General features: G+C 41.4%; 1 protein-coding gene across 3 annotated transcripts in view; it reads left to right on the forward strand.

The window, feature by feature from the left end:
• Nucleotides 1–2250: 2250 nt before the first annotated feature.
• Nucleotides 2251–23309, forward strand: part of hlcs (holocarboxylase synthetase (biotin-(proprionyl-CoA-carboxylase (ATP-hydrolysing)) ligase)) — a 197445-nt gene continuing 176386 nt past the window's right edge. For 2 of the 3 annotated variants that reach the window (XM_078409680.1, XM_078409679.1), the window contains exons 1-5: nucleotides 2251–2482; nucleotides 9342–9488; nucleotides 12508–12670; nucleotides 14416–15425; nucleotides 17862–18044. In XM_078409680.1, the coding sequence (XP_078265806.1) occupies nucleotides 2279–2482; nucleotides 9342–9488; nucleotides 12508–12670; nucleotides 14416–15425; nucleotides 17862–18044 (1707 nt within the window). In that variant the 5' untranslated portion in view covers nucleotides 2251–2278. The remainder of the gene's footprint in view (nucleotides 2483–9341; nucleotides 9489–12507; nucleotides 12671–14415; nucleotides 15426–17861; nucleotides 18045–23309) is intronic. The other variant, XM_078409681.1, reaches the window with a different exon arrangement.

Genomic DNA, 23309 nt, shown 5'->3' on the forward strand with positions numbered 1-23309 from the left:
CATTAATCTCAGTGTATTGTATCTTATTCTTCTGAGGATCCTCATGTACAGAATCCCAATATTACAATATATGTAGTAAGAAAAGCACCTTGCACAAAAGGGTCAAAGTAAACTGAATAAAAGTGAAGGTTTTTAAGTTATCTCCAATATATTTCAATATCAAGCAAGTACTACTCCAGAGATGCTGCCTGACCCACTGAGTTACTCCAGCATTTTGTGTCTGCCTTCAATTTAAACCAGCATCTGCAGTTTTTTTTCCTATCCAAGTACAAAAGAACTGTTTTGAATTATGTAAAACTTACTCTTCACTTTTGTAACAAATGTGTAAAAAATCTCTGCTAGTATGGGTTTGTACATTAATCGCCCTCTGTAAATTGTAAAGCATGTAGGGAGTTGATGCGAAAATGGGAAAACATGGAACTAGTGTGAACGGGTGATCGATGATTGGCATGGACTCAGTGGGCCGAAAGGCCTGTTTCCATATTGTATCTCTAAACTAAACCTCCTTGTATAGGAAGGAACTGCTGATGCTGGTTTAAACCGAAGATAGACACAAAAAGCTGGAGTAACTCAGCGGGACAGGCAGCATCTCTGGAGAAAAGGAACAGGTGAGGTTTCGGGTCGAGACCTTTCTTCAGACTCTCAATTCTCCTTGTGCCATTTTCCAAGCCCAAATGATTTGCCTCACAGAGCCATCTGGTGGTACATATATGTTTTGCAGGGTGAGGTACTGGGACAGACCTCAATAATCCAAGCTATAGACACAAGAAACTGGAGGTGCTGGAACCTTGAGCATAAGAATAAAGCGCTGGAGGAACTCAGTGGGTCAGGCAGCATCTGTGAAGGGAATAGACAGACAAGTTTTAGGAAAGAGTGAAGGGGTTAAGGCTGAAATTTGGAAGCAGAAATTATGTAATTATTTTTTTAATTGACTAATGCCTCAGAATAAAAGGATGTACCTTTTCAATGGAAATGAGGGGAATTTCTTTAGCCAGAGGTTGGTGAATATGTGGAATTCATTACCAAAGATGGCAGTGGAGACCAAGTCATTGGTTATTTTTAGAGCAGAGATTGATATTCTTGATTATTAAGGGTGTTAAAGGCAGAAAAATGGGGTTGAGAGGGAAGAATAGATCAACCATGATCAAATGGCAGAGCAGACTCGATGGGCTGAATGGCCTAATTCTGCCCATCTAGTCTTACCCCCAAACCAGTACTTTACCAAATGAAGCTGAGGCTTTATAAGGTGCTGGTCAGACCTCATTTGGAGTATTGTGGACAACTCTGAGCCCCATATCTCAGAAAGGATGTGCCAGCGCTGGAGGAGGGTCCAGAGGAGGTTTACGAGAATGATCCCAGGAATGATTGGGTTAACATATGATGAGTGTTTGACGGCACTGGGCCTGTACTCATTGGAGTTTAGAAGAATGAGGGAGAAACCTCATTGAAACTTACTGAATAGTGAAAGGCCTGGATAGAGTGGATGTGGAGAGAATGTTTCCACTAGTGAGAGAGTCTAGACCAGAGGCCAAAGCTTCAGTATAAAAGGACATACCGTTAGGAAGGGGATGAGGAGAAATTTCTTTAACTAAAGGAATCTGTGGTAAATCTGTGGAATTCATTGCCACAGACGGCTGTGGAGGCCAAGTCAATGGATATTTGCGATTGATAGATTCTTGATTAATTCAGGTGTCATGGGGAGAAGGCAGGAGAGGTGGGGTTTGGAGGGAGAGATAGATCAGCTATGATTGATAGGCGGAGTGGACGATGGACCAAATGGCCTAATTCTACTCCTTTCCCTTATGACCCGTAGTCGGGATCGAACCCGCTTCTCTGTCGCTGCAAGCGCTGTAAGGCAGCAACTCTACCGCTGCGCCACCGTGTCGCCCAGTTCGGTGAGACGGTGGGGGTGTGGGGGGGGGGTCAGTGCCAGAGGGCGGGGTTAGTTTGTGGGTCGGCGATTGACTGCCCCGCCGTGGGGAGGCGGGGTCAGCGCTGGGGTGGGGGCGGGGTCAGCACCGAGGGCGGAGTCAGCGCCGGGAGACGGGGCTCGTCTGGGGCAGTGATTGACAGCCCCGCCATGGGGAGGCGGGGTCAGCCCTGGGAAGGGGGCGGGGTCAGCACAAGAGGCGTGTTCAACGCCGGGGTTGGAGTCATCGCCGGGAGACGGGGCTGGTCTGGGGCGGTGATTGACAGACCCACCGTGGGAGGGGCGATGTCAGCGCCGGGCGACGGGGTGACGTACTGACGGTGAGCGGCCGCCCGCCCGCCTGCCGCCATGTTGATCACGTTGTGCTACCTTTACCTGTGGCTTCGCTTCCAGAAATGCTACGCCATGATCATCTGGCGGGCCGTGCGGCGCTTCCACCAACACACCAGCCTGGCCTTCGTCGTGATGCCGCCGTCGCCGGACACCGTGCCAATGGAGAAGGTCTGTGTCCGGTTGGCCGACAGGGCTTTCCTGCTGGCCGAGCCCCAAAAGGTGAATAACTAACTCCACACGTACTTTGTTGTTGTGGTCTCTGCAATTGCTGGTTCACACCGACGATAGACACAAAAAGCTGGAGTAGCTCAGCTGGTCATGCAGCAAGCCTGGAGAAAAGGAACAGGTGACATTTCGGGTCGAGATTCTTCTTCAGACTGAGAATCAGGGCAAAGAATGGGTGAAAGGATGAAAGAATGGGTCGACTGGGCTTGTATTCGCCGGAATTTGGAAGGATGAGAGGGGATCTTACAGAAACATATAAAATTCTTGGCGGATTAGTCAGGCTAGATGTAGGGGAAATGTTCCCAATGTTGGGGGAGTCCAGAACCAGGGCTCACAGTTTAAAAATAAGGGGTAGGCCATTTAGGACTGAGATGAGGAAAAACTTTTTCACCTAGAGAGTTGTGCATCTGTAGAATTCTCTGCCACAGATGTTCTAGGAATCACTGTATGTTCTAGGAATCAAGGGACATGGGGAAACAATGCGTGTAGCAAAGGTACAGCAGTTATCATGGGTGACTTTAATCTACATATAGATTGGGCCATCCAAATTGGTAGCAGCGCTGAGGAGGAGGATTTCCAGGAATGTATACGGGATGGTTTTTTAAACCAATATTTAGAAGAACTGACTGGAGGACAGGCTGTCCTAGACTGGGTATTGTGTAATGAGGAAGGATTAGTTAGCGATCTTGTTGTGCAAATCCCCATTGGGCAACAGTGACCATAATATGGTGGAATTCTGCATTAGGATGGAAAGTGACCGGTCAGAGTTAGCATGGATTTATGAAGGGAAAATTATGCTTGACTAATCTTCTGAAAGTTTTTGAGGATGGAACAAGTGGAATAGTTAAGGGAGAGCCAGTGGTGGCCAGATGTGGTGCATCTGGACTTTCAAAAAGCCTTTGACAAGGTCACACACAAGAGATTAGTGTGCAAAATTAGAGCACATGGTATTGGGGGTAAGGCATTGACATGGATAGAGAAAGAGTAAGAAAATAACTGCAGATGCTGGTACAAATTGAAGGTATTTATTCACAAAATGCTGGAGTAACTCAGCAGGTCAGGCAGCATCCCAGGAGAGAAGGAATGGGTGACGTTTGAGTCTGAAGAAGGGTCTCGACCTGAAACGTCACCCATTCCTTCTCTCCTGAGATGCTGCCTGACCTGAGTTACCCCAGCATTTTGTGACTGAATACCTTCGACATGGATAGAGAACTGGTTGGCAGACAGGAAGCAAAGAGTCAGATTTAACGGGTCCTTTTTAGAATGGCAGGCATTCAGAATGACTAGTGGGGTGCTGCAAGGCTCGGTGCTGGGACCCCAGTTATTTACAATATATATTAACGATTTGGACGAGGGAATTAAATGTGACATTTCCAAATTTGCGGATGACACAAAGCCGGGTGGCAGCGTGAGCTGCGATGATGCTATGAGGCTGCAGGGTGACTTGGATAGGTTGGGAGAGTGGGCAGATGCAGTGTAATGTGGATAAATGTGAGGTTGTCCACTTTGGTGGCAAGAATAGGAAGGCACTTGTACTCACAGGGAAAAAGTTCTTCAGTTGCATTTGGATGATTTAGTCTTACTAATTGAATTGATAATTTGAGGAAGTGATGAAGGTGATTGATGCGAATAGGGTGGATGTTGTCTACCTAGATTTTAGATGAAGTCCCATCGCATAGGGTGATCCAGAAGATGAAAATTTAACGGATTCACGATGACTGGGTTGTTTAGTTTCAGAACTGTTAACCCATAGAAGAAAGAGGCGGAAGGCTGTTATTCTAGCTGGAGGTCTGTGTCCAGTGGAGTTTGGCAGGGATCTGGTTATTTGGTTGAAACATAAATGACTTGGATGTAAATGTCAATGGATTGTATAGTAAGTTTGCAGACGACTTGAACAATTGGTGGAATTGCAGACAGCGAGGAAGGCTTTCAAAGAATACAGTGATATTTAGATCAATTACACATGCGGGCGGAGAAATGGAGTTTAATTTACACAGGTGTGTAGGTGTTGTACTTTGGGAGGTCAGATGTATGGAGAAATTTACAGTTAACGGAAAGACCCATAACAGCACTGAAATACAGAGGGAATGGGCTCCAGTACATACATAGCTAACCGAAAGCAGCAATGCAAGTAGTTAGAGTGGTAGAGAAAGCTTATAGCATGCTTTCCATCATTGGACATGGCATGGGTATAAGAGTGAGGAAGTCGTGTTGCAGCTTTATAAAACTTTGGTTAGACTGCGTTTGGAGTATTGTGTGCAGTTCTGGTTGCCCCATTACAGAAAGGTTGTGGAGGCTTTGGAGAGTGTGCTGAAGAGGTTTATCAGAATTCTATTAGCAAGATGGATAGGTTGGACAAACTTGGATTGTTTTCTCTGGAACATCGGAGATTGAGGGGAGACCTGATGGTATGTACAATTCTGAGAAGTATAGATAACTAAGACGCCAGTACCTTTTTCCCATTGTGGACATGTCAAAGACAAGAGCATAGCTTTAAGGTCAGAGTAGTAAAGCTTAAAGCAGGCCTCCATGGCAAGTTTTTTTTAACGCAGAGAATAGTGGTGAAAGCAGATATGATAGTTGCGTTTAAGAGTCTTTTAGATAGCTACATGAATGTGCAGGGAATAGAGGGATAAGGATTTCATGCAGGCAGAGGAAATTGACTTGGCATGATGTTCAGCACAGACAATGTGGGCAGTAGGGCCTGCCCATGTGCTGTAGTGTTTTATGTTCTATGTTCTCTCAATCAGTGTAAGTGAGGTCATATCCATATTTGTGGGGAGCTCTGTGCACTTTAAAATGGGCAAACTGAATTAGTACGTGAGTAATAAATAAAATGCTGGGGGAACTCAGGAGGTCAACCAGTATCTGTGGAGGAAATGGACAAACAACATTTTGGGTCGGGACGGGTCTTTAGTCTGAAGATGAGTCTCGACCCGAAACATTGCCTGTCCATTCCCTCTACTGATGCTGTCTGACCCGCTGGATTCCCCCAGCACTTTGCTTTTTGCTCAAGGTTCTGACTGGAGGTGTACTGTTATGTTTGTATGTAATGTTCCCTTCTGACAAGCTCTGGGTATGTGCATGGGTGAGAACTAGCATGATTCACTTTGCCAATATATCGTCAAGGATAAAACATCCAAATCATCTTTATTTTTTGAGCATCATTTCTACATGTGTTGCTCGTGGCAATTAATTGAAGGAAAAAGTAAAGAGAACGTCTCAATCCAAGATGATAAATTACATGGTGTTTAGATTGGGGAACTGAAACATGAACTTTGCCTGATAAACACAGAACATCAGGATCGGCACTTGTGATTACAAAGGAAACATAACCATTCTTGCACTGTTGAGCAATAAAAATGCAGAAGCCACAAGAGGGTGCCACATCAATATCGGCTAATTAATTAAAAATATCCAGCCAAAGGCAGAGCAACAATGGAAAGGCCAGGGTTTTTTTGTGGTATTGCATGACAATGGACAGTACAACAATATGAAAACCTTCAAGCTCCTCCATTGCAAGTTAGAATTGCTTGCACTTTTGGAGACCATCCAGGGAATCATAAAAGGTAAATATTAAACTTGTTGAAAATTTCCACGTTAAAATGGTATTGGTTGTAGTTCTAATAATGCATATTCATTATTCAACAGGGCATGACCTCCCTTTGCTCTTGGAAGAGTTAATTGTGCCTGAAGCTGATGAAGGTGGAGTTTACAAGCCTGATTAAAGATAGAACTGCACTCTTGCTTGAGAATAGATGTGGAGTTAGAGAAGAGTCTGAAGAAGGGTCTTGACCCGAAACGTCACCCATTCCTTCTCTCCAGAGATGCTGCCTGTCCCGCTGAGCTACTCCAGCATTTTGTGTCTACCTTGGAATTAAGAGATCTGTCCAAGACAGTTGATGATGGCGGTATGAAAGTATGTGATGCTGATTGCTTTTTGCAAACTTTTAATTTTTCAGAGAATAATGGGACAATGTTGAATCATATCATCCTGTGTATTACAGGTGTATAGAGGAACAGAAGCATTAATGCATTGAACATCAAGAATCTTCGTTGAGCATAACAGACAACTTGTAGAGAATGTAATCACAGTGATGGAGAGCTATATTGAAGCAAGTGCCCTGGAACAGAACATGTTTTACAATCTACTGGAAGAATAATACGTGCTTGCATATTATAAGATGGCACTCAAAGTATTTTATTTTGACTTATTAGTGTGGAGGAAAAACATCAGTGGCTGAGCTCTTAAAGTGTCAGCTAGATGCTTTGTATTTCTAGAAGAACTGAAAGCACTGAATACTTTTGTCAAGATGGTGTATAAGATGGATGGACCTTGACTAATCTCCTTGAACTATCACGTCTTTGAGACCCGAAAATGGCTTCTGATGTGTGGTCACAGTCCCCCATATGCCTCGGGTAAAAAAGAGTTGCAGAGGCATAATAATTGGAGCTCTGCGACTTTGTCAGTTCCTTCCAAATGGCAGTGATGGGTGTTTTTTTCCCCCCCAAACATGTCTATCAGTTAATTGTAGATTAAAATGAAATTGGGCTTCAATGCAGTGGTGTTAATGTGGCATCTCTTAAATACTTTTCAGAGTTGGTTTTGATTTGCTGTTTTGTATTTGCAAGACACATCTGGGGAGAAATAAAATCAAAAGAGAATCTGCAGAGCTGCTAAATGGTTGTCATTGATCATTTTAAGGGTAATCTGATGATTTATGATAATGTTAGTTCTGTGACTGAAGTGGAACCAAACTTGGAAATAGTTTTAATAAATAAACTGATGTGTGGTAAATGATTGTGCAATAAATATTCATCTATTTATGTATGTAAAATTAATATTTGTAAAGATTATTTATTGAATAAATATGTAAAATATTTGAAAATAAAATTTGTTGTATTGGACTTCGTCTTTAATTGTAATTGTGATTGACTCCAAGCATAATCACGAGTGATCCATTTACATTTTTCATTGCATGGATCCAGTCAAATATACACATCTGGCTCAAGTCAGATTCCTAATTTTTTTTAAAAACGGGATCTGTCGTAAATGGCTTCAGTGACTGATGACTTCAGGGCATCATGACTGAAGAAGGGTCTCAACCCGAAAAGTCACCCATTCCTTCTCTCCCGAGATGCTGCCTGGCCTGCTGAGTTACTCCAGTATTTTGTGAATAAATGGAGGTTTTTGTCATTGGAAATCAAGGGTAAAACTTTCTACTGGCTGGAATCATACTGTGCGCAAAGTTGGATGGTACAGGTTCTTGGAAATCATTCATCTCAGCTCTGAGGTATTGCTGCAAAGTAAGCTCAACCGTCTCCAGCTACTTCATTTTGACCTCCACCATAATGTCAGCAGTGGAGCTAGTGCATGTACACTTTTATTTGAACCACTCAGATGATGAATTAGTCTTTGTTTGCAAAGTACAGAAACATTCGGACATTGGATAGGGTGCGAAATGAACACAACTTACCACAGGTTCCAGTAAATGAGAATCTAACTGGCTTATAGCATTCAATATCAGAGCAACATCTTGGAGGTGACTACTGATCAGAATTCTGAGTGATTGAGCCATACAGATAGTTGCCATTAGAACAATTGGTTGTAAGGCATGCTTCAGTAAGTTACTTGCCACCTATCTACCCAAGGTATTTATTCACAAAATGCTGGAGTAACTCAGCAGGTCAGGCAGCATCTCGGGAGAGAAGGAATGGGTGACGTTTTGGGTCGAGACCCTTCTTCAGACTGACCTATCTACCTATTGTGAAAAGACCTATCTACCCAAGGTCTTTTCACAACCACAAAGCACATGTCAGGAATTCCCTGCAAATATAGAAGAGTATAGCTCCAACAACATGTGAAGAAGCTTGACACTTTCCTTCTGCTTCTTTGCACCCAGTCCACCCATCTAAGCATTTATTCCTTCTGCACTAGTGCACTGGGATTGCAATGTGTACAATCCACAAATGCTTTACAACAATTTTGTAAAGACTTGCAACAGCTCTTTCCAAGCTTACAAGCTTTGCCATTTGCAAGGGCGGCACAGTGGAGCAGTTGGTAAAGCAGTTACCTTACAACGCCAGAGACCCAGGTTCGATCCTGACCTCGAGTGCTGTCAGTGTGGCGTTTGCAGGTTCTCCCTGTGTCCGCATGGGTTTCCTCCAGGCTTTCCGGTTTTCTCCCACATCACAAACTTAATTGGCCTCTGTAAATTGCCCACAGTATGTAGGGAGTAGATGTGAAATTGGGTTAACATAATGTGAATGGGTGATTGATGGTCGGCGTGGACACGGTGGGCCGAAGGGCCTGTTTCCAAACTGTATCGCTAAACTAAATCAAACTAAGAAGTGCAATTTGTGCAAGGAGAAGTCACTACCTGCAAGTTCTAGCCAACCAATATCATCCTGATTTAGTGATTATACTGCTGAGTGTAATTCCAGGAATTCTGTCTGACGCTACTGTGGGAGATCCTTCAACACAAGGACTGCAGTGATTTAAAGTGGTCATTCAAAGTTATCTTCTCAAGAGCAGACTGGGATTTGCTGACCTTGCTCAAAATTAACAAAAATAAGCAAAATGTGGAAGATATTTATAAAAGTAGAAAGTTTTGTGTTCCATTAAATGTTTCCGTTTTAGCTTTTCATTAATTAAGTATCTTGGGCGTTTCAATTATCTTTTTCTGTTTTTTAAATTATTATGTCATCTTTGCTTATTTGTTTAGAATTACCTGGTAATTTTGTATCAGATCTTTTGCTGCTCAGCAGACTGAAGTTAGAAGCATTAACTTATATTGCTGGCTATGCTTTACAATTTTGTAATTTGTATTTATTTTTGTACCAACTTTTTCAGCTTTCTGATGACCTGAGTAAATGGTCACTATATGAGCCCAAGATAGCTAACCCTGAATATACTCAGCATGGAAAGCATATTGTCTTTCTAATAGAAGCTGCATTGGAAAATGTCTGTTTTGATTCCATCTCCGTTCCTTCTGAAAAGGTAAGCAGTTAATTTAAAACAAAAAGTTTAAATCAGGGGATCCTTTAAAAGTAAAGTTTGAATTTTCCTTGATTAAAATGGACCTTTTGAAATTTAGAGGTTGTTAATTTGGGCGGTACAGTGACGCAGCCTTTAGAGTTGCTACCCCACAGCGTCAGAGACCTAGGTTCAATCCTGACAATGGGTGCTGTCTGTTCGGACAGGTATGTTCTCCCTGTGACCCTGAGGGTTTTTGGGTGCTCCGGGTTCCTCCCACACTCCAAAGATGTGCAGGTTTGCAGGTTAATTGGCTTCTGTAAAATTGTAAACTGTCAATAGACAATAGGTGCAGGAGTAGGCCATTCGGCCCTTCAAGCCAGCACCACCATTCACCGTGATCATGGCTGATCATGCACAATCAGTACCCTGTTCCTACCTTCTCCCCATATCCCCTGACTCCGCTATCATTAAGAACTCTATCTAATTCTCTCTTGAAAGCATCCAGAGAATTGGCCTCCATTGCCTTCTGAGGCAGAGAATTCCACAGCTTCACAACTCTCTGAGTGAAAAAGTTTTGCCTCATCTCCGTTCTAAATGGCCTACCCCTTATTCTTAAACTGTCCTGAGTGTGCAGGGTAGTGCTAGTGTACAGGTGATCACTAGTCAATGCGGACTCTGGTGGGCCAAAGGGCCTGTTTCCACGCTGTATCTCAAAAAGCTAACGTCTAAAGTTGACTTTCTGGACTTCTGTATCCTGGAGGGTTGTGGAAAGTAAATCATTGTGGGTCTTGAAAGTTGAAGTAGAAACATTTTTGAAAGTTTGGGGAATTGAGGACATGGCACAGGGAAGAGTTAGAACCGAGTGTAGATCAGCCATGATCATATTGAATAACAGGTTAGGCTTGAGAAGCAGAGAGGCTCTTTCCAAGAACCTAGGCAATAACTTTTGCCATCTATTAATCTTTTTTCATTATAGAAAAGATTAACTAAACCACCCTTTTCTATAATCTCATAGAGAATCCACAGAGAAATGTGTGCTATTCTAGTTCTGCCAAATCCCTGAATGAATGAATGCTTTATTGTCACATGTGTCAAGTCACTGTGAAATTCTTTGCTTGCATATCCAAAGTATGCAAATAGTCGCCATATAAGGGCGCTGACAAAGTTACAAAGTATACATAGTATCCGCGCCAGGTCCCCCTTTGTTCTCCCCCTCCCCCCCTCACGGGGGTCCTCCCCAAGCCGGGTCCTCCATTGTTCCCTCGGCAGTGGCATATGTGGTCCATCCTCTGATGAAGGGTCTCGACCTGAAAGGTCACCTTTCTCTCCAGAGATGCTGCCTGTCCTGCTGAGTTACTCCAGCATTTTGTATCTAACTTTGATTTAAACCCGCGTCTGCAGTTCCCTCCTACACATTTTGTCCGTCCTCGTCCGTCAGTCAGCGCCCCCATCGACTGCCACAACGACCACTCCACTATCGCTGCCGGGTCCTAGCTGCATGGCACCGTCGACTCATGGTGCGGGTCTCGTCCAAAGGTTTCAAAGGTCTTTTATTGTCACATGTACCAAAAGGTACAGTGATATGCGAATTACCATGCAGCCGTTCCCACTCCCCAAGATTCTGCCATTCATTGACACATTGTTGGCAATTTACGATGGCTAAATAACCTACCAATCCACATGTGTGTGAGATGTGGGTGAAAACTTGAATATCCTGAGGAAACCCATGTGGTCACAGGGAGAATGTATAAATTCTACACATACAGCACCTGGGGTCAGGATTGAATCCGGGTCTCTGGTGTTGTGAGGTAGTGGCGCCACTGGCTGCATCACTGTGTCATCGTCTAAGTTTGCACTTGTGTCCTCAACTGTATAAACTCTAAAATTTGAATTTTTTCTCATAACCTCTGCGTTGCTTTATCCATATTTAGAACATGTCACAGCCTACTGCTTTGGTTCAGATTGTCCCTATCTGCCATCCAAAATCTTTTCTGTGTCATCGTGCTAAATGTTATTCAATTAAAATAAAAAACCTGTAAAACGCTAAATAATGTTTTATAATTTTAAAGATGTTACAAAAATGCAGATTATTGTTAACTTGAATGTTTTTCCCTTTGGGATCTACTGTGCTTTCGGGGGGAATCATTCTTAATATGTACAGGCATATGATCATTAGTCCCAATTGGCCCAGCCCATAACCCACCCCAATAAATCAATCACTCTTGAAAATTCAGGGCAGTTATCAGGTTTATTTACGATACCAGTGTCTGAACACAGTGGGCTTGAATCTCCCTTTCCAGCCAGGGAATAGACAATAGACAATAGGTGCAGGACGAGGCCATTCGGCCCTTCGAGCCAGCACCGCCATTCAATGTGATCATGGCTGATCATACTCAATCAGTACCCCGTTCCTGCCTTCTCCCCATACCCCCTGACTCCGCTATCCTTAAGAGCTCTATCCAGCTCTCTCTTGAATGCATTCAGAGAATTGGCCTCCACTGCCTTCTGAGGCAGAGAATTCCGCAGATTCACAACTCTCTGACTGAAAAAGTGTTTCCTCATCTCAGTTCTAAATGGCCTACCCCTTATTCTTAAACTGTGGCCCCTTGTTCTGGACTCCCCCAACATTGGGAACATGTTTCCTGCCTCTAACATGTCCAACCCCTTAATAATCTTATACGTTTCGATCGGAATGGCACTCATGACAGAGCGGGGCAAAGACTTGGGTCTTATGTTACTGAAACAAATTAATATATTTTAATGCGGAATCAGTACAATCCTCACATAATACTATTAGTTTTTTTTCTCAAATTGTTCATTGTACATACGGTACTAATAGCCATTTGCCCTGTCCAATATGTTTATGAATATCAAGTTTTCAGATGCCACTATTTCTTTTTATTGAAATCCCAAAGAACACACTGATAATGAGGAAGATTCATGAACATTGCTTCAGGGGATAGCAAAGTATTCACATAATGCTTGACTGAGTGTGGTGATTGAGTAAAGTTGTATCTCATCACAAACTTCTTTTGCTTAGATTTTAAAATATTCTGACTTGTGCACACCATTGGCATATTTACTCGGTGATCCCTACAAGTTAATTGCTGAAACAAACGTGGATGATTTTAGCAGACTTGGAGTAGCCTTCATGGAGAACAGACTACAGATGGATGATAGAATGGTACCTCGAAAAATTATTTGTGAGTGTCTTTTGCTTTCACTTGGTGTTAGATTTCAATCTATTAATTGCATGTAATGTAGTTATTGAACAATCAATCATGCCACTATTTGGGCATGTTCTTTCATGAATTCATTGCAAATAACTTTGCATTGTCGCGTTATCATGCAGCCAGGGCAAGTATTATCTTCATTACATTTTCAAATATTAAATTGAAAGATGAATGTTTAGCTACGCATTTATTCCATTCTACTAATGCATTGTATCTAAACTTATTTTTAGAGCAAGGCTGTAACTATTATGACTTTATGTGATTATTTAATAGGTAGTTTTTTTCAAAATATGAATGGTTATCACATATGTATGGGGAAACCACTATTTCTGTTGGAATAACATTAAACAAAGTTGGAGCATTGCCTCACACCCAGCTTTAGCTGTGTGCTTCCTTCCTTTCCTACAAGTAATGAATGATCACAGGGTATGAATTCATAGAGTCAGATTTATATATTAAAATATATCAGTATACACGTCCCCAAACACTCCACAAACGCATCCCTCTCCCTGGTGAATAACGCTGAGACGTATTCATTTAGGAACCCGCTCATTTCCCCTGGCTCCCCTAAGTTTTCCCTTTTAGACCTACTTTAACCCTGACTACTTTTTACTTCCAATGTACGTAAAATATTTTAGGATACTCCTTAATCCTGTTTTCCAAGGGATTTCGGGTCCTCTTTTTTTCCTTCTTAATTTCTTTCTTTTCTCCTTTATATCCCCCTATTAAACTCAAAGGACTCATTTGGTACTAAATGCCTATGCCTGACATGTTTCCTTATTTCTGATGGAAATCACACGTCGTCTCACTATTTTCGTTAGGAGGAAGGCACAGGAGTTTGAGAACCGTGAAACCCAATTTTTTCCTAGTAACCATCAGGCTCTTGATCACTTCACCACAGCCCTACCTCAGCAACTGGGATCTACCATGGACTTTGGTTTGGTTACACTACATAGCTTGGCTTTGCACTATTATGGTCAGGTTACTCAGTATTACTGATTATTAATTTATTGTATTATTGATTATTGTATATTTATTTGTGTTATTGTATTAATGGGCCTATAAAGCTGTAGCAAGTAAGCATTTCATTGTTCCATGTCTGTAACATATGACAATTAAACACTCTACACTCTTGACCCTTCAATTTTCTTTGTTAACCAATGTTCCCTAATATTACCATCTTTGTTTCTTACCCTTACAGGGACATGCTGTCTCTGAGCACTTACTATCTTGCATTTAAATGTCTCCTACATCCTGCCTTATACTCTATCGCCCTAATAGGGTTGCTACCTTACAGTGCCAGAGACCCAGGTTCGATACTGACTATGGGTGCTGTCTGTACGGAGTTTGTACGTTCTCCCTGTGACCATGTGGGTTTCCCCGGGTGCTCCGGTTTCCCTCCACACTCCAATGACGTACAGGTTTGTAGATTAATTGGCTTCGGTAAAGCAACTCAGGGGCACCTACCACAGGAACTTGCTTGTAACGTAGATGAGAAAGAAACAAGGTATTTATTTGTAAAATAGGTAAATCTCTGCATCAGAGCTCTCTCTAAAATATTTCTATTAATCCATGAAAAATATTTCAATTAATCCTTGACACTATTGGAAAATGCTTGGTGAAATCTTGCTTTTTTCGCTGGCTACAATTTCCTTTTCACAATAAATAATATCCGCATTCATGTATTTATTTAATGTATTTTTCTTATCGTTCAGCTTTGCAGATTAATGAATCAGTTCAAATGAATTTACTGAAATCAAATGCTGTGCTTGAAAAAGAGAGCAAGAAACCAGGAGATCCTCAGATCCAAGGTATTGTAGATGAGACCCCTGCGAAAGATACTTCCAGCAAACCGACGAATGAGGCAACAGTGGGTTCATTCGGTGATTGCTACAGTGCAGTTAGTTCTGGGAAGCCCCAACAACGAGACGTGGCTGAAATCACAGAGGTTCATACTAAAGAGTTCCACGCATCCCAAGAAAGAATGGAACTTGAAGATCACCAAAGCCATCATCTTCACCTTGCCAGTTGCTCTGAGTGTTTGGAGATGGAAAACAGCACCATTGAATCAGTCAGATATGCCTCGGCAGAAAATCTACTGGACCTCTCTGATGACTATTGTGGAAGCTCTGATGAAACTGTAATCGGAGAGGACAATTTAATGGAAAATACAAGGCAAAATAACAAGAGTGGGAAGCCTCCCAATGTGTTGATATATGTTGGATCCAATTACAGTCAGTACTTGACGAAGTTTCAGCAAGTAAAGTCTATTTTGATGGATTGCCTTGACAATGATAGGTATGCGATCTATCCTCTTCTAGAAGAACAGATTCTGAAAGAGCCTTGGGCTGATAATTCTTTGTTACTGGTTGTGGCCTGTGACAAGCCTGTGTCTGAACAAATTAATGGACAATTCATGAGTTACTTGTCCAAAGGTGGGAAAATCTTGGGACTCTGCACGCCATTTTGTTTTGGTGAGATCAAAATATCTCATAAAAATGAATTGAAGGAAAAGATTCACGGGTTTAGCTTCACGAAATCTGATGGCACTGATGTAATCCTGGATGCTTTTACCAGTGGCAAAGTCTTCTTAAGAGAGATGAATAGCACAGAGAATTCCACAAAAGATCTTGTGTTGTTGGGGAGTTTGACTGATCTTGAAAAAGACATGGTGATTGTACGTCTATCCTACGGAGAACATGGAGGAGAAGCGGTTCTCTGCCAGGTACAGTAATTTAAAAAAATCATTTGTAAGAAATTGTTTTCCATTCTTGGTATTCAGATTAACATTATTTTATTGTTTGTCTATATTCCTGACTGGAAGTGATGGTAAGCTGGTTCAGAACCACATGAGAGCAGGGTAATTGTATCCAAAACTGGCTTGGTGATAGGAGGCAGAGGGTGGTGATGGTGGAAGGATGCTTTTCTAATTAGGGGTCTGTGACCACTGGTGCACACAAGGATTGGTGAGAGGACCCTTGTTGTTTTTGATATATGTTACTGACCTGGATATGGATGTAGGAGGAATATAGGATTAGTACGTTTGTGGATGACCTGGAGGTTTGTGGTATTATAGATGGTAAGGAAGGTTGTGTCAGGCTGCAGTAGGATATAGACCAGATGAAAAGTTGCACGTATCATTGGTAGATTGAATTTAATCCAAGGTGATCCATTTTAGGAAGTCAAATGGTAGAACATTAAGGACTGTTGATGAACAGAGCATTCTCTCCATAGTTCCTGGAGGTGGTGATGCAGGTAGATAGAAATGGTGAAGTAGGCATGCTTGAATTCATAGATTAGAACAGAATTTAAAATGTGGGAGGTTAAGTTGCAACTTTACAAAAACATTGGTTAGACTGCATGGAATATTGTGTATAGTCTGGTTGCCACACTATCGGAAGGATGTTATAGCACTCTAGAGAGTGCAGAGAGGATTCACTAGGATGTTTCCTGGATTGGAGGACTTTAGTTAGGGGAGAGACTTGAAGAATCTGGGCTTATTTTCCCTGGATTAGAGACTGAGGGGTGAGTTGAGAGAGATGTGTGAAATTCTAAGAGGCATTGTTAGTAGATGGATTGCAGGATAGTAGTAATCACAAGCTTTCCTCCATGATATGGGATCAAAAACAAGTCAGCATAAGTTTAAAGTACAAGGAAGAGTTTAAAAGAGAGTTGGAGAGGAACGATTTTTTCACAGAATGTTTGACACCTCAAATTCACTGCTACAAGAGGTGGTGAAGTCAGATACAATCACTATTTTAAGAGATTGGTGATTTAAGAGATTGGCCTTGAATAGACAGCACTTGAATAGACAATGTAGAGAAGGTTTCGGACCTAATGTGGGCAAACAGGACTAGTTTAGATGGGCGAAAAGGTCAACATGGAAATGGTTTCAAGGTTTCACGGTCAGTTTATTGTCACATGTACCAATTAAGGTACAGTGAAATTTGAGTTACCATACAGCCATACTAAGTGAAAAGCAACAAGACACGCAGCCACATAAACAAAAAGTTAACATAAACATCTACCACAGCGGCTCCCCACATTCCTCACTGTGATGGAAGGTAATAAAGTCAAATCTTCTCCCTCTTTATTCTCCCGCGGTTGCGACTGTCGAACCATCCGCAGTCAGGGTGATCAAAGCTCCCACAACCGGCGATCCGAAGCCCTCGAGTAGGGGTGATCGAAACTCCCGCGTCGGGACGGTTGAAACTCTCCACGGCTTGGAGTTCCCAAATCGGTCTCTAACCAGGGACCGCGGGCTCCACGATGTTAAAGTCCACAGGCCCATGGATGGAGCTCTCCACAGTCGATCCCCGGCAAAGGGATTGCAAGCTCCACAATGGTAAGTCCGCGCTGTGCCCGCGGTTGAAGCGCCGGGTCGGTCGCCAGGAAAGGTCGCGCTACTCCACGATGTTAGGCCGTAGTGGGGACGGAGATACGATACGGAAAAAAATCGCATCTCCGTCGAGGTAAGGGATTGAAAAAAGTTTCCCCCAGCCACCCCCCCATAAAACAAACCAAGGAACACTAAACCATACTCTTTAACACGTAATTAAAATAACAAAACAGAAGAATGGACAGACAGACTGTTGGCGAGGCAGCCATTGCCGGCGCCACCCGGGGGGCCAAAGTTCCAATTTCCGCACTATACGTATGAGCTCCAGGATAAGTTAAAAAAATTGGCTCATATTGCGGCCCAATACAGAGTATTATAGTGTCAGATGTTCCATCTTTTGAAGAGAAGATGTTAACTTATAAAAAAGACACTAAATGCTGGAGTAACTCAGTCGGTCAGCCAACATCCATGGAGAACATGGAGAGGTGAGGTTTCGGGTCGGGACCCTTCTTCAGACCTGAAACGTCATGTATTGAGCCTGAAGAAGGGTCCTGACCCGAAACGTTGCCTATCCACATATTGAACCTCCTGTTCCCATGCTCTTATCACTCTGTGACTCAATGAACGAGGAACAGGCTGAAAGTAATGTGTAGTGAGAGGAGATCAGGGCAAAGGGGAATTAACGGTGGTATGGGAAAAAGTTAGATCATGATTAGATATCCTCCCTGAACAAATCTGATGCACAATGTATGATGCTACGTAGAGATTTCTGATTTTTTATTTACTGAATAACTGATTCTTTTTCGTGCAATGCACACATAGGTTCATCTTGAAATCCCTCCTGATTCAACTGAGATCCAAATGCAAGAGGGTTTCAGGGCACTTAAACAGAGCAATGCACTACGATATGAAGTACTGATAGAAATCCTGAAACATTTACAACTTAGTTGTGGACTTTCTGAAATGCCACCATTGACACCAGTGCATCTGTTGGCCAAAGCAGAGGTAAATATATCATTTCATTGGTTCAAAGGGTTCTTGACTTTCTTTTGGAGAGGACAGGTATAAATGCTTCACAGATAATTGTATCAAGGCATTTCGGTTTGAACTTTTTGATTTAAGTTTGTGGAGTGAACTTTGGCCATTTTCTATTCAGATTTGCTGAATATCTGCTCTTATAGAAAATTTAACGTGGAATATTATGCAGTTAGTAAACAAAGGCAGATTATTTTTGGCACATGGTGAAAATCTAGGGTGTGAATGCTTATTCTCTCATCACTAACATTGTTAATTAGAGTTAATTGTTAGAACAATGTATAATCCATGCTATATTGCAGGACTAATATGCGATTGTACTATCACATGTACAGTGGATTTTATATACTGTAGTACAAAGTGTAGTACAATCATTTGTCAAGGAACTTAAACTTTATTGTTTTAAACAATCCCTCATATTTCAATCAATATTACTGCTTAGGAAATATATTGGATTGTCAGTGATTTTTATCCCCCAAAAGTAGCCGTTCATTTAATAACTTTAAATTAATTTCCATTTACTTGTAAAAGAACAATTTTTAAATTAATCAGCGAGACTGCATTGTGTTCCCTCTATTTTCGCTCTTCTCACAGTGATGGGATGCATACTTGTCTGTATCTTTCCCCAGCTGATTATGATCCTTCTTTCAGTTTCTCCCTATTCTTCACTTAAGGGAATCTGGGGCATATCCGTGTTCTTTACTGCTCTAATTTAAGTTCATACTTTATAGGAGCAGAATTAGGCCATTCGGCCCACCAAGTCTACCCCATCATTCAATCATGGCAGATCTATCTTTCCCTCTCAACCCCATTCTCCTGCCGTAGAATTATCATTTAAGTTGGAATGAGCATCTTTGTTTGAAAGGAGCAAACTTGCTGACATTATTTGCTAAATCTCTGCAATGTGCTCAAAAGGAATAGAAAGGGAACAACACAAAAAGTGGCCAATCTTGCTAGTTCTGATTTCACTTATTTTATTTACAAACTCCTGTTGGTTCTCATGCTTTGCCTTCTTGATAATGTCACATTATCCATTGAAAAAAGTCTGGCATTAATTACCGTGATTCTTCCAGCCTACTCCCTAATTTTCTCAGCTCCTGTGTAAGAAATCTGAACTTTAAAGTATTTAAATGCATTTGCTAGCCTATGCATTTTGTTCGTTACATTTAAAAATTTAAGCTGTGATCAACCTTATACTCTTCAATAAAGTTATAATCGATAGCAGAGCAATTCAAGAAATAATTGATATCAATCGACAAATGTTTCCCATTATAATGTGTTTTGAATGTATTTAATGTAAAAATCACTTGCAGTGCACACTTTGCAATCAGTGAAACAAAGTGCCCCCTAAATTGCCATTTGACATTTGAAATCCCATTATTTTTAATTTATCTGAATTTCGATAAGCAATGTAAAATAAATCAGTTTGCTATTGTTTTTTGATTGAGATGGTGTGATATTTTGTACTCCACAAGGAGGCACTGTATGGCTAAAAATGTCATGTCAGATACCTGAAAGTGTGCGATTGTTAGTGTGATATGATATGTACCATGATATGTACAAAATCAGACAACTCTGACCTTATTTCTGGCAAATCAATTTTATTTATTTAATATTTAACTTTCATCAGTTTACAGTAAAACCATGTTAGCAAAAAAAAGGTAAATGTGACAGCAACAGCAATTCCTACTGCAACTGTAGTTTAGTTTAGTTTTTAGTTTAGTTTAGAGATACAGTGCAGAAAAAGGCTCTTCGGCCCATCGAGCCCACATCGACCAGCGATCCCCACACATTAACGCCACCCTACACACACTAGGGACAATTTACACTTACACCAAGCCAATTAACCTACTAAACCTGATGTGGCAGCCTACTAAACTGTACGTCTTTGGAGTGCGGGAGGAAACCGAAGTTCTCGGAGAAAACACGCACGGTCACGGGGAGAACGTACAAACCATGTACAGACAGCATCCATAGTCTGGTTCGAACACGGATCTCAGACGCTGTAAGCGCTGTAAGCGCTGTAAGGCAGCTACTCTACCACTGTGCCAATCCGGCACTGTGCCGTCCTTGAGTTCTGTGCATTAATTTAGATATTAAATATGAAAACTAATTTGAATTGAAACGAGTAACAAGTTGTGATCTAGGCTGAGAAAATGTCTGAATAGAAGTCTTTCCATTTGTTCAAAGCAATTAAGCAATATGATTAGGGATAAACAGGGCTAACAATGAATCTTTTGAACAAAGTTGTTTTGAATTCTATATATTGATGACAATATATTGATATATTGATAGGAATCAACAATACGTATAGGTGGTCTTTAGTCTTTGTATTAAAATACTGATATTTTGCTCATTTGTCCTATTCACCATTTGATTGTTATTTTTTGTAACACAGTCTGTTCAGACTACCCTTTCTAATTCCTATGATGGTTTCAGAAACTGGGTGACAAGTCTTTATTTGTTTCATAAGAACTTCTAAGATATTCCAACATGTCAAAGTCACCTAGATTCAATAGATGCTTCTGCAGAGGGATTTGGTTTGCTGTTAAAATTATAGTGCAATGTAAATTAAGTTGAGTATTTTAGTTGAGTCAACTATTTGAGTAAATTGAGTTGAGATTTCTTGGATTGAGAAATAAAAGGAGAGGAATCAAGAATTTTCCGAATGCTTTCACTCCTACATCTACTCCAACAAGATCCCAGATGTTCAGTATCAGTTGAGATGTTCAGTATCACTGTAGACGTGAGCACAGAGTAACTACAGGAAGGGAGAATGAAACCTAAGTATGGGATGAGCTGTCATTAAGTTTGATCGAAACACCTAATTGTTCACAAGTTGCTCTTTCCTTTGTCATGGTGACTTGCCTTTTAAGGCAACTAGTAAGTCACGATGGAGACATGAAGAACAGCAGATGCTGGTTTACAAAATAAGGCACAAAGTGCTGGAATAACTCAGTGGGTCAGGCAGCATCTATGGAGAACATAGATAGGTCACGTTTTGGGTCGGGACCCTTCTTTCTTTTTGGGCCCTGAAACCTTTCTGGTGGGGGATGGAGGTGCAAAGGGACTGGATGTCCATAGTAAAGATGAGGCAATGGGGGCCTAGGAATTGAAAACGTAGTAATCATAGTAAACATAGTAAATTGCTATGTTTAATCATGGAAAATCCAAGAAGGTGAATTAATCTGCAACGTGTGAAATTGTGGGACATTTGTTTGAGAATGGGATAGCACATTCAAACTAGAAGGTAGAACATATAAATACCTATTTACAATCTCAGATTATTCCTAAAGTGATTGAATATCAGCAAAGTAATCTTGAAATTCAGGCAGTGTTATTTTGTAAGAAACTAGACCAAGTGGACCCGTTGGGCCCAAAACTCTCCTGCATTGGTGCAGCACCCTCTCCTCCCCCCTCCCCCTCCCCCCTTTCCCCTTTCCCCTCCTCCCCCCTCCTCCCCCTCCCTTCCTCCTCCCCTCTCCCACAAATATTGTGGGAATACCACAAGGTCAGATATGGCTTTGTTTTAAGAGCTCATCTGAAAGAGTATAACACTCCCTTAAATTGCCAGCTTGGATATTGTGCTCTGAGGTTGGCACTGAAACCATACTATTCTGATTCATAGGGCAGAGTATCAACACTGGCACACCTCCAGAACGTTAATTATTCCTCCATAAAACCAATCCTACAGTTGATGAGGGTAGAAAACATTTGACGTTTCCTGGCACATAATGCGGATTTATATTTCATAGAAGACTAAAGATGCTGCTGAACCTTTGTTCCTATCTGCTTTTCGCAGGCCAAGGATGGTCAATTTTCGGAGTCCACTTTTAAGTTTACAGTCTGCTACCACCTTTCTGTTGATTTATGCAGCTCTGCCATTCGCTATTTGTAACTACTTCTGATCCACCTTGAAGCATTTTATTAAATAGTATCAAACTAAAACAAAATGTTACAGATTGTGGAAATCACAAACAGAGCTGGATAAAGCTGAAAGCTCTCTATAGGTCGGACCATACCAATGGAGAAAAGGAATGGTTAACATTTCTGTTCTTCCCATTTATTACAGGTGCTAAATTTCGAAACAAGGAACTGCCGAGGCTGGTTTACAAAAAAAGGGCACAAAGTGCTGGAGTAACTCAACGGGTCAGGCAGCAACTGTGGAGAACATGGATAGGTGATGCTTTGGGTCCCGACCCGAAACGTCACCTATCCATACTCTCCGGAGATGCTACCTGACCCACTGAGTTATTCCAGCTCTTTGTGCCTTCATTAAGTGCTAAATTTAGTTGTGTTCTCTGCATATTCTGCCTTACCAGCTGTGTTTCCAGCATTTTCTGTTTTCCGACATTAGTTACTTGAATATATTTGGCGGATGCTGTGCAGGTGGAAAGGAGGATGTCCTTAGTGTTTTGCACCATGTTAAGATGGATCAACCAAAGAGCAACTTGACAGCTTCCTTGAGCAGCCTCACCTTTTGTGACAAAATGAGCAGTGAACTGAGGAAACAAATATCATTCTAGTTAAACAGAAGTGCTGTTTGATAATATAAAAAGAGGTGCATTTTCTTTCAGCTATTTTGGAGGAGGATGATTATGAACAAAACTATCATCCTCCTTTTGTCTGTCAATGTTATTGTTATCACCACCATTTACTTGGGAAATGGTCTGCAGCAGTCAGACATTTCATAAGTAACCTCATTCCTTGATCTGTGTACCATGTTTTGTTTTAGTAAGGTGTTATTTGGCGTCTATTAATGAATTAACATTGGTCTCAGCAACTCCACTTATTATATTTGGATCAACTCCACCTATCTGCCATCATACCCCGCAATCTATTTGCTTTTGACTTGTGTTCCCATTTTACTGTTTGTTTCTAAACTTTCTTTGTAATATTACTTGATTTCTTTGGTAAATTTTTCAGATGAAAATGTTCTGCCTGACTTTGCTTTTCACTCCTGCCACCCAAATTTATAATTTATGTCCCTTAGTATTTAAACATGCCCTCCCCCCTTTACAGCTTGCAAATTAACTGGAACAATTTTGTCAGTTCCTTTCATTTTGTGTATGTGTATGCTTCAATGAGGTCTGGGCAAAACAAACATTTCAACATTTGTGTAAGATATTTGTAATAGTTGTGATGTGCTTGCACTTTGTTCTATTAGTGTGTTTAATTATGATAATAATTATAGTAATTGGTAAAGAGGAAGAGAGTTATTGCAGTTAGTCTTAT

Source organism: Rhinoraja longicauda, chromosome 12, assembly GCF_053455715.1.
Source record: "Rhinoraja longicauda isolate Sanriku21f chromosome 12, sRhiLon1.1, whole genome shotgun sequence".
In the NCBI taxonomy this organism is placed as follows: domain Eukaryota; kingdom Metazoa; phylum Chordata; class Chondrichthyes; order Rajiformes; family Arhynchobatidae; genus Rhinoraja; species Rhinoraja longicauda.